The sequence below is a fragment of the Vulpes lagopus genome, chromosome 4, assembly GCF_018345385.1.
Source record: "Vulpes lagopus strain Blue_001 chromosome 4, ASM1834538v1, whole genome shotgun sequence".
Lineage (NCBI taxonomy): Eukaryota > Metazoa > Chordata > Mammalia > Carnivora > Canidae > Vulpes > Vulpes lagopus.
In genome coordinates, this window is record NC_054827.1 from 101,727,141 (window position 1) to 101,739,332 (window position 12,192).

Sequence of the window (12,192 nt, forward strand, 5' to 3'; positions counted from 1 at the left end):
TTAATTTTGAAAAAGGGGAAAACCTGGGAACCTCTAAGTAACATAACTGACCAAACCAAAAGAATTAACTTTTGTTCTGAGTAGGCTGCCCTATGCATTGAGCCTTCTCTTCTTAGGACTTTTGCAGAAGGCATCAGATCTAGGAACATGAGTGGTGCCTATTTTTTAACAAGATGATACATATAACTATTATCACTTAGTCAACAGTAGTTATCGGCACCTTCTCTGTGCTACTACTGTGCTCAGCAGACCTGGGAAAAGCAGTGATCAAGTTAAATATGCATCTTGCTTTTATGAGACTTTCCAGTCTAACCAGGAAAATATGTTAAACTAATCATTTCAGATAATTTATTTAAACAAATCATTTCAGATAATTTGAACATTATACGTGTACCAAAGACATTATTGAGGGAAGAATGAGGAGGGCAGTGAAGTTGCCCTGGGTTCCTCCATCCCTTACTTCTGAGCTAATAATTACTCACCAATTGTTATATCTCTGGGTTGAACAATTTACATATATTAACTTATTTAAGCCCTATAGCAACCTGAAGAGTTGGATACCTCTAATTCTGTTTTGTTTTGCTTCTTTTGTTTTGTTTTGTTTTGTTTTGTTTTGTTTACAAAGAGAAAAAAATGAGGCTAAAAGGATAGGTGTCTCAGCATTGATTGCAAAGTCAGTTGTCAGAGTGGAACTTTGGCACCAAGCAGTACAGACCACACCATCTGTTCTACATTTCACATAGTTCACATCTTGGGCTCCTCAGTAAGATTTTATTTGAACCAGGGCTTCCTATGCTTAAAAACATTTGGAAACCAGTGGCATAGTGGGGAGAATGCCAAGATCAGGATAAGAAGGAGTCTTTGGATTATCACTGACAGAAAACAAACTAGCTCAGGTATAAATGGGTGTCTGTTTTGTGGTTTCCAAGGAAGGGCCAATAGGCAGATGATTAGCAGAACAGGATGTAGCTGAGCTTTAGGAGAATGTTGCAAGGCTCTTTCTGTCCAGAACTCCTGCCTGCTTCTCTATGCACATCCTCTTCCTCCTCTGTCATGGTTGTGTCTCCCCTCAAGATGGAGATCATGGCTGCCAGCCGTCCAGAGTTTTACTTCCTATCCCTGTGCCATTTCTCAGTCCCAGCTTGAAAGTTCTCAGGGAAAGGTCTATAAGCTTGGCTTGAACCCAGTGCTCACTCTGGATCAGTCAGCTGAGGCCAGGGGCGGGGTAAGCTGTAAGAACATGGTGCCCTCAAGGCAGCTGGGTGGTCCAGGGTGGAGATAGTGCAGGAAACACAGCCTCATAGTCAGAAGACCTGAGACAGGGTCCGCGGAGCCCCTCCCTATTTTTGAAGCACGTGCAATGCGTACAGTGGGCGTGGAGTAGCTTCCCCCTTTGAGAGCATCCCAAGGAGAGTGAAGGAGTTACAGATTGTAAACCCCCAACTACAATAGCATGTGCTAAGTTCTCCAGGTCCACCCTGGGATCTAGGGGAGGGAAGGGGCTTAGGGTAGGTGTCCACGGAGAAGTAGTCCTGAAAAAAGAGTGTAGCCTAACAGAGACAGGAATTCTCAGGTTGGAAATGGAGTGGAAGAAGAGGCTCAGGGGCAAGAGAGTGAAGCCTGTAAAAGAAGCACAAACTAGATGGTGCTGACCATCTTTCAGGAATCATCTGGGAAAGACATGGGGGCAGCTCCCTGCAGCCATGGTTGTAGGTTAAGGGGCTGAGACTTGATCCCTTAAGCAGGGGTCCCAAACAATGGCCACTTCACTGCCTGTGTTTATTTCATTATAGTTAAGGACATAAGCCGAGTTAAAAATGTTTTTTGCAGATAGTCCTAAAACCTGTCATCATTTTATAGGTGATCATAAATTGACTGGAGTAGAAGAAGCACTAATTGAACCCCCACTAAGTGAAATCTCACCTGCACCAAAAAAGAAACCCATTCTTCTCCTTAGTAAAATTAGATTACAAAAACAACCTACTCATAATTTCACTGATAAAACAAACTTGAGGACATTTGCTCTCTCTCGTTACATATGTGCCTACACCGTAAGCCTCAATTTTGTCTCTCAGCCTACAAAGCCCACAATATTTAACTTGTGGTGCTTTGCAGAAGAGGTTTCCTGAACATTGCTCTAAGCAGCTGGAAGCCAAGAAGGGAATTTTAAGCAGATAATATAGACCACGGATCTATATTTATACTTCAGATTAAAAAAAAAAAAATCCTAGTGAGGACAGCATTGAGAATGGCTTGGAATGGGCCAGGAATTGAGACAAGAGGCTGCAGGTTTTTCATCTGTGAAATGGAGGTAACAGCAACACCCAGACTTTCTTCCCCTGACATTGTCCTGGGGACGGAATGAGGGGAGGAAGCGAGGCTGTCTTGGAAAGCAGCAGATCCAGTGGAGTCCAGAGTGCCAGGGTGCGCCAGGAGGAGGAGAGGGCAGAGCTTTCCCAGCCGAGGCACTGCCTGCCCTTGGGAAGGAGTCTCCACTGTGATTCCTCTTCCGAGGGTTCAGCCTGGCCACTCAACTCCAGGTGGGGGAGGGACCCCAGGTATGGGGCAAGCTGGCAAATGTGAGCAAATGCCCAAGAAACATGGGCAGGGGCCACTCAAACCTTCACAAAGTCCCACCATCCCCAATGGAGCTGGGCAGGTACCACTATCGACCCATAGGCTTGGGGCTAGGTTGGCTGCTGCCCAGGGCAGCCCATACATCATTCCCAATTCTTGCAGCCCTGCAAGTCAGATGTTAGTAGCTCTGTGTTTGTTTCTTTGTTTGTTTGTTTGTTTGTTTTTAAAGATTTTATTTATTTATTCATGAGAGACACAGAGAGAGGCAGAGGCAGAAGCAGGCTTCCTGCAGGGAGGCTGATGCAGGACTCGATCCTTGGACCCCCAGGATCATGACCTGAGCCACCTAGGTGCCCCAAGTAGTCCTGCCTTACAGGCAAGGGGCCTGAAGCACCTGGAAACAAGTAAGTTGTCTATGGGCAGGTTCCTCTTAAGCCCACATGCTTTCCTTATTACCAACTGTTCACCAAGTATAGGATCTTAAAGCCCTGCATCAGGGTGACCTTCTGAATCTGCATCCGGGGCAGGAGTCCAGGAGCCCAAGGATCTGCATTTTAGCTTTTGGGGGAAGGTTGAGATTACTGCTCTAGGCCCCATGCCCATCCACGGGGCTTAAAATCAGCTCAGCTTCAAGAAACTGTCAGGTTTCATCACTCCCAAAGTCTGCAGTGGAAGTTAGTGCAATTTTTTCCCTTCAGTTTGGCCTCATTAACCATCAGTCCTGAACACAATGGCTTTGACATTTTAAAGCTATCTGGTTATTTGCCAGAATGTGGGAAGAAAAGGCTGAAACTTCTATGTCTGTTGGTTGTGTGCACTATGGTCCACACAGTCCTCGCTGCCACTCCTCTGTGCTCATCTGAGGACAGGGCTGGCTACACCGTGAATGCTAGGGCACACACACAAGACACTGAAACATGCCCTTGCATATCTGCTGCTGAGCCAGACTTTCTCCATTGCCATACTTAGCACTGGACTCTGTGGAACCAGCAACAGCTTTCTAAAGCTGCTGGCTTAGTGTTTCTCTGATTTTTTTTTCACAACAGCTGAATCCCCCAAGTTTTTAATTCTGGAACAGAAACCCAGTGAATACTAGCTTTTCCAGACATGCCCTCCTGTGCTGAGTGGCCCGGGCATAGTCCTGTGGGCATGAAAAACAGGAAAGCATGAGAAACAAAGCAGACCGTGGGATTAAATTACTGAAAGGAAAACCGTATTATTGATCTGTTTTTCAAAGGCATCTGCCTGCAGGAGGCAATTGGAGAAATCTGTTGGCTTCAGATGGAAATTTCCACAGCAAAAGTTCCACATGCTTTTGCAACATAGAGACCTGGTTTGATTCTAGGTTTGATGCCTTGTTGGCATCACTGCCAACATTTTCATCCAGGTGAAAGGCTGCAGAAAAAGCCTTCCTAAAGACTGTTTCCCAGGTCAGTAGCCTCTCAGGACTCATCCTGGGCCCAGTGACAAGATGAAGTTGGGGTGGGGGCCCCTTCATCTGGCCTCCCTCATAAATAACCATCATCATTAGGGGTCAATCCACTGCCTGACTGCTTCACAGCTGTGAACATATGCGAACATTAAACATTTCCATAAAAGAATAACATAATTTTATGTGACCTCTCTCCAAGAAATTCATAACGATGAGATAACGAATCGGTTGAAGAGAGGTGGAGGCAGATGGTTGTTGTTCATAGACTGTAGATGAGAAAGCCATCCCTGGACAGCTCTATTTTATTCATAATTCACACACTGCCATTCCATTACGAGACCACTTAGTTTTACTTTCCCTTTAGCCTGGGTAGTGTTTTCCCGGTTGTCCTGGATACCAGGAAATCCAGAGCAAGTTTGGAGTCTCCACAGAGCCGCATATTAGCCCACACTGTTTTCAAGTGTGGTCTTATTTGGTCTTGATTCTGATTTTCCTAATGGTCATTGACTAACCCACCGTGGGGCTGCAGCAGATTCCCTCAAATCCTTTTTGAAAGAGAGTAAAATCATGACAACATGAATTTCACATCAAAAAAATCCTGTTCTTGGATTGAAAAGCACCCCTAAAGATGTTCCAGGCACTCCTTCCTGTTTGTAGATCGGTTGATAGAGTCTAACAGTGGGACCTATAACCATCAGTTGGTTATAGGTCCATTTTTTGACCTTCCGTGGGGAAAACATGAGCCTCTCTTGCCTGCTACAGGCCAGATGGGAATGATATCACCAGCTGCCGGGAAAAGGCCCAATGAGGGCAGCCCACATGCAGCACCCTCCACCTTTGCTGTCCCTTAGAAAACACAGATGAGTGGTGTACACAGGCTGCCCCCACGCAAGGGGCGGGGGGGGGATGTTCGCTGGAACATCAGAAGCTCTTCAGCTGTCAGAACACTTACTATTGGCTCATTATGTTCTCAGAGCCTTCAAAGTTCCTAAACTGGGGTCAGAGTCTGGAGAGCGCAGAACTGTGGGTCCAGACAGACTGTCCCGGCCTGACGCAGGTGATTTGTCAGAGCCTCACCAGATGCAGGACACCCAGGAGTTTACAGGCAGATGGCCAGCGATGGAGGGAAAGGCAAAATATCCTGCCTGAATTCAGTGTGACCTTCTGCGAGTGTTCACAGTGGTGGCCAGGAATGGCTGGTGTGAGTGCCCCAGCTCAGGAAGGATGCAGGCAATATGGCCAAGCTCCACGTCAGGAAGGGAATGGGCCTCGAGAAGGCAGATCAGAGGGCTTAGCTTGAAGAGGGTCTGGATCTCTTGCTCTGTCTGGCTCCAAAATGGGCAAGTCCGGCTTTTATGCAAAAAACTGGCTGCCTGGACTGATAATGTGAGGGCGCAGCAGGATTCCCCACAATAGCAAGTCCTGCTGATGCCCATGTCCTCTAAATATTTGTGTTGCAGTTGTCCTGGAGAAAGATGATGGTAGCTTGCTCCAAGACAGTGGCCAGGGGATGGAGCAAAGTCGTGGGGGAGTCGAGGGATGTCGATAAGGATGTAGAAGCCACAGCACATGGCAGCTCAGAGGTGAGGAGTGAGGGAGACAAGGATGGCATGCACACTTCCAAGGCTGGCAGTCAGCAGGCACTCGGGGAGAGCTTTGCAGACGGGGCCGCTCTCAGCAGCTGTGTGAGTGGCAGTCCCTGGGCCTCCCTTTCTTCCTCATCTCCCATGTCCCTCTCCTGGTGCCTCTGGTCCCACCTTATCTGTCCTCCTGTCTGGGAGGCTTCCCACCCAGCCGTGCAGCAGGTGGGTCTTGGAATTAGTGGGTCTCCAGGTAAGGGAGCCGCAAGGGTGCATGTGTGCAAGTGAGCGTGCGTGTGAGAGGAAGGGAGGGAGAGAGGGAAAAAAAGAGAGAGACAGAGAGAGAAGGAGAATCAGAGTATGTTCCTTCAAACACTCTCCAGTCCTCCTACCTGGGACTTCCCCCATCACCACCACCACCTTCACCTTCCCCCGACCTGGTGCTCTTCACATGGCTGGCCAGCTCCCCATCCTGCAGGCCTCAACTCACATGTCACCCCACAAAGGCCTTCAGCCTGCCCCTCCCTCCCTGCTGTGTCACTGAGGTGGACACAGGGTGGCATCTTGCAGGGGCTCTGCACACATCTGCCGCAGGAGCAAGGGCAGATGGAGGAAGATGGGGGCCTGGTGAGGACAAGGGTTGGTTCCTGGGTAGGGCTCCAGAAAGCCGAGCTTCCCTGTTTCTGTGTGGAAAATGTGTCCCTGTTTCTGCAGGAAAATGCCCCCTGATGAATTGTGTTTCGGTTTGTCCTTTCAGTCCTCCCAGGGTCATCATTTAAGTAAATCACTTCTGCCTGCCTGGTAAAGATTAGTAAATGAAAATATATTTGTGTTTTTCTAAACATTGAAAACATTTCACACTTCCATGTATTTTGGTTTCTGACCTCTTCTCTTCTTCATACCAGTTCTGCGAATTGACATGAAAACAGAGACACAGCTCATGAATTTCTGGGTGATTTCTCTGCCATGGGCGTACCATTGCAGCAGATAATGTGTAAAGAAGAGCAGTGATTTCAGATCTTGAGAATTAGAGTATTTTTTTTTTTAATTTACCTTTCTCTGGTTTTGTTTTTCACCTCACATAAGGACAAAATACATGTAATAGCAGGACAAGCTTGGCACAGACCCTTACCAGGCTGGAAGTTGATGGAGGAAGGGAGGGCTAAGGCACCCCAATCCCGTCCTGCAGAGAGGCACTTGCCATGAAAATAAATGGCCTTGAGTTGGGACAGCAGATTGTCAGAGATTCCTGCCCAAACCAGAAGCTTCGCTCCTTTGTGAGTTTGGGCATTTAGCTATTGTGGCTTTCTAAAGCCAGAGTATACTGAGTCAGCTAACCTCCATGCTGTAGCTGGCCCCCCATCCCCCAGCCCAGAGCCACCCCTCCAACCGCACTGGGAAGGGCATGAGGTCTGGGCCACAGAGGTAGCCCAGAGCTGGGAAGACACTACCTGATGGCTCTAATCCCAACCGTTTTGTCTCCCAGGCCCCTTAGAAACCTAGCTCTCCAAGCTCAGTCACGTCAAAGAGAATTTTTTATTTTATTTTATTTTTTTTTTTTTTAAAGGTTTGGTTTTTTTAAGATTTTATTTATTCATGATAGTCACACAGAGAGAGAGGCAGAGACACAGGCAGAGGGAGAAGCAGGCTCCATGCAGGGAGCCCGATGTGGGAGTCGATCCCGGGTCTCCAGGATCGGGCCCCGGGCCAAAGGCAGGCACCAAACCACTGCGCCACCCAGGGATCCCAAAGAGAATTTTTTAAAATTTCACATCAGATGTTTAAAGTTGTGTCTTAACTAACTCGGCATCCACAAATGACTAAGAGAAGCAGTACCTAGTGAACAACACTCTTGTAGCTACTGAACCTGCCTGGATTTGGAGGGTGAAGGTGTGTAACGCTGCGCCCACAGTGAAGCTCCCATCCACAGTGATGGATCCCACAGGATGAAGCCCTATTTCTTCATATGAACAGCTTGTCCACTTGTTTGTTTTTAGGATTTTATTTATTCATTTGAGAGAAAGAGCATGTGTGCAAGAAAGGAGGTGGGGGACACACGAACAGGAAGGGCAGAGGGAGAGCAGCGAGCAGACTCCTTGTTGAGCAGGGAGCCGAACATGGGGCTCGATCCCAGGACCCCAAGATGATGACCTGAGCCAAAGGCAGATGCTTAACTGAGCCACCCAGGAACTTCCTGCTTGTCCACTTGTTTAATCATTCATTCACCTAGCAACTATCACACATATGTGGGTGCCAGGGGATAGCCAGGGCCCTGGCAAGCAGCACAAAAGGCAAGCAACAGAAACACAGCCCTTGCAGGGGCAGCTTGCAGGCTAGTGTAGGAGCAGGTGCCCCTTCTGTCTTTCTACAGCTGGAGGAAAGCTGCTTATTTGGCATTTAAGGAATAATAGAAACCCAAATGACTTCTCCCAAGCCCTGCAGATAAAATCAAAGAGAATAACAGCAATGCCTTGGCTCCCCAGAATTCATCTGGATTCTGGAAACTTCGGGGTGTCTTGTTCACTTAAGGAAAAATGAGAAACACCCTGTAGAGGCTGATTTCAAATAGGACTGCACAGGCCTTGGAAGAATCTGGAGAGCGCAAAACCAGCTTTGACTTACAGCGTAGAATGTTCTACAACCAGGGCTTGGGAGTTCTCTACTTAGTTCAGAGAAGGGTTTACAATGCTGGGCTCCCAGGAGGTTCCATTAACACTTATCGACTTTGCCTCTGTCAGTGTCTGTATTTTTAACAAAAGAAATCGAAATACCTATTTCACGCAAAAGTGCTTAAGCGAATTTAGCTAAGAGGAGCAGAACATTGAAAAACTCAATTTATGTTTCTCTGATACATACGCGGCTCTGTAAACATTTTCTAGTAAGGGTCAGTAAGGGGTTATTTCACTCTTTTCAAAAGGTGGCTGTTGAAGACTATTCCAACTAACGGGTAAATGATTCTTTCCTGATGTGCCCCGTATGGCATCCCTGGGCGCTGCATCATAAAGGAGGTTAGGCAGGGGCTGAGGACCCGTTTCCCTCTTATTTGGCTTTCTCTTACAACTCTTCTCGCTTCAGCTACAATTTGGGGCAAATCTCAATGAGGATAAGTACCCTTTAAAAAAAATCTATTAATGCCAGGAAGAGAAGAGTCTTGACTGCCAGGGTCTAGGGAGTAGGGATGGGGATGGGCAGGGCTCACCTCTTTTGGGCTTGAGTATTGATTATGGCCCTGTCTCCTACCTCCATCTCTCTACAAACATTTTCTCCAGGGAAAAGGATCAGCACACAGGGTCTGAGATGAAGGTAGGTAGTAAAACTAGTGAGAATTTGTAGAGGCACTGTCAATCGCCATGTCCGTGTTCCCAGGAATCCGTGAATATTTAGCTGCCAGTATATCTTTCCTGAGAGAATGAGGGGCCAGGGAGAAGCTTCAGTAACCAAAGGGGTAGGATGGAAATTCCTCCTGAGTTTTGGATTTAGGAGGCCATCTGTTAAGGCAGGGTAACCTGAGACCTCAAAACATCTCAAATGTTAAAATGTCAGTAAAATTCTAATGTCACAATGAATGAATTAGCACAAAGGCATGTTGGCATGAGCTCATCTCAAAACGAGCTGCATCGGAGGTGCTCATAAATATGTACACAGAGGAGTCAGGTGCGTTTAAAATTAGACCTGATCTTTTATACTGAGTTAAGGTCTTTCTGGCCATGCAGGAGAAAATGAAGTCTTGTTAGCCCTGGACAGATGCCTCTCACTGCCAGGCATGGGTGAGGGGAAAGCCTGCTGGCTTCCTGCTTGCAGTTCCTTCCTAAGCAACTCCTCTCCCGGGCCCTGTGCCCTGCGGGGAGACACCCCCAAGCTTCCATCAGCTGGGAGACATGCAGGAGAGGAGGGTTGAAAGAGTTTATGTTAAGTGTCGTGGGTATCAGAAACCCGTCCCCAAAAGCAATAGAGAACTCTCTCAGGGTCCTGCATTTCCCAAGTTCACAGCAGTTTATCTGTGGATTAAAGCAGCTCTGGCTCAAACCCATGGAATGAGCAGCACGTTGCCCAGGCCAGGCCTGGCCAGGGCCCCAGTGCAGATTCAGAAAGGCTGGGACTTGTTGGATGGAGGGGGTGGGGTTTTGGAGATATTGGATTATAAGCTAAATGGAATAAGAGAACAAATGCACTACTTCCTGGTGTTATATAATTCAACAGAGTGAAGATCTGTTCTTTTAAAAAAGAACCGTATCACATCTCCATCTAATAATGCTTCTTTCCTCCAGAAGACAGCCACATTCTCAGATTCCAGAACCACATTCTCAAGTCCTCAGACTGAACCAAACATTCAGAAGGTTTTGATATTTTCCATATCTTAGACAAAGGATTTTGGCTGCCTGCATTTTAATTCTCTCAAAGACCTAAAAATGTTGGCAGATTAGAACAAATAAACAGTCTTCAGTACAAAGTCCCCAAACCCTCACACTTTTTTTGACTCAAGCTGTTACCATGTAGAAAAACCAATTCAATATTTTAAAAATATAAAGTATTTCAGATATGCAGAAAAGTAGGAAGAATGTAACACTTTTGAGCTCATTATTCAATATAAGCATTTCCTACCCTACCTCCAGATGACTACTATCCTGAATTTGATATCATTCTCAAGCTGTCTTAATTATCTTACAATGGCTTTGTTTTTACATGCTTCTTAAGCTTCATGTAAATTATATATACAATATATATTATAACAATATGTAATATATAATAATATAAAATGCAGCCATCTGCAATTTGCTTTTTTTTTTCCTCTCTAGAATCACGAGATTCGTCTATGTGGCTACATATACGCACATCAAAAATCTGTATGATATTGTACATATACAGTACATATTTATCACAATTTACCTATCCATTACTGAATAGTGACAAATTGTTTTAAGAAGTGGTTGTACCAATTTCAACACCCACTATCAATATGTAAGAGTTCTTTTCTTTTTTAAAAGATTTTATTTATTTATTCATGAGAGACACAGAGGGAGAGAGAGAGACAGAGACACAGGCAGAGGGAGAAGCAGGCTCCATGCAGGGAGCCGGATGTGGGACTCGATCCCGGGTCTCCAGGATCACACCCTGGGCTGAGAAGGCGGCGCTAAACCACTGAGCCACCTGGACTGCCCAGTATGTAAGAGTTCTTGCTCAATACCTTTGACAAAGCTTGGTATTATTATCAGACTATTTTTGCAATTTAATAGGCGAAGGAACAACCTCGTTGAAGTTTTAGTTTGCATTTCTGATTACTAGTGGGCTTAGGTGTGTTTATTAGCCACTTAACTTTCAACTTCCTTGAATAATTTGTTTATATTATTTGATTATTTTCTATTGGTGGGTTGTTTTTCTCATTATCTTATAGGCGTTCTCTATACATTGTTAATACTAACCCTTTCTCAGTATTGTGCGAATATTTTCCCTCATTGTACTTTGTACTTTCCCTCTTTGTACTTTGCTTAAGATGAATTTTGGTACGTAGATGTTTTGAATTTTAATACAGTTAAATTTTATCAGTCTTTTACTTTTGATTTGTCTGGATATTGTCTAAGAAATACTTCCCTCCCTCAAGATGAAAAAGATAAACCTCCAATATTTTCATCTAAAAGTTCCATTTATTGACTAGTTCAGCTCTTTCCCCTAGACCTTTCAAGGCACTCCTGCCATCTGTCAAGTGTCCGACTCTCTGCCATGTTCTATTGGTCTGTTGTCTGTCTCTGGATGAAAACCATTTTTGGGTTTGGCCATTTGGGGGCACAACTTTGTTTATCGTTTCCTTGAGTTTGCCCTAGCCTGGTACAAGCAACCAAATGGCAGCTCCATAAGCAGAAGGGAGAAATCAAGGCAAAGCTAGCCCTGGATATACATAAGCTGAATATTTAACTCCTAAATCAATTAATTCCTAAGAAATTACTGTATAGTGATGAATATAGAAAGCCCATATAAGATAAAGCATTTTTAACAAAAGAAAAAAACAAAACCATTAAAACACTTTACTGAGCTATAAATAAGATTCATTTAAAAATGGAAACTAGAGATCTCCAGTCAGTACCAATGTTGTTGCCTTTATTTTCTAAAAATACTACTTTAAACACAGTTTGCATACAGCTAGTCATAGGGAGTTGTGTCAAATGGTGTTAAAACTTTACATTTGTTTCCTGGATCCCTCAGAGCGCCCAAACTGAAGGTCAGACTGTCGTGAGAAACCCTGAGAATGCACCAGTCCCGTCAAGCATGGGTCTGTGAATGAAGTATTCTTTATTGAGAATGATACTTGATGAAATGCTCTCGGTGACATTTTGATAATCTCATGATCACTACCTGGTGTTCTGCAGTGTCTTCAGATTCAGACTCTCTTATACGGACCACAGGACAGGAGGACTCTGGCCACCCAGCAGACCATGGACGTCCTGGCCAAGTGAGTTGGCTTCCCCTCCCACCATTTCCTTTGCCATTCAGATCTCACAGGAAGCTGGTTCTGTGAGACTGTGTGGAACTTTCTGGGGAAAGTTTTACTAAGTGACTTCCCTGTAACTCCTGAACTATGCAGGACCAATGGTTTCTTTGAAAGCCCAG

At 45.4% G+C, this 12,192-nt stretch overlaps 1 protein-coding gene across 2 annotated transcripts in view; it reads left to right on the forward strand.

The window, feature by feature from the left end:
* TTC23 (tetratricopeptide repeat domain 23) overlaps positions 1–12,192 on the forward strand; it is a 97,103-nt gene that overhangs the window by 84,019 nt on the left and 892 nt on the right. For both annotated transcript variants that reach the window (XM_041751695.1, XM_041751694.1), the window contains exon 10: positions 11,952–12,034. In XM_041751695.1, the coding sequence (XP_041607629.1) occupies positions 11,952–12,034 (83 nt within the window). The remainder of the gene's footprint in view (positions 1–11,951; positions 12,035–12,192) is intronic.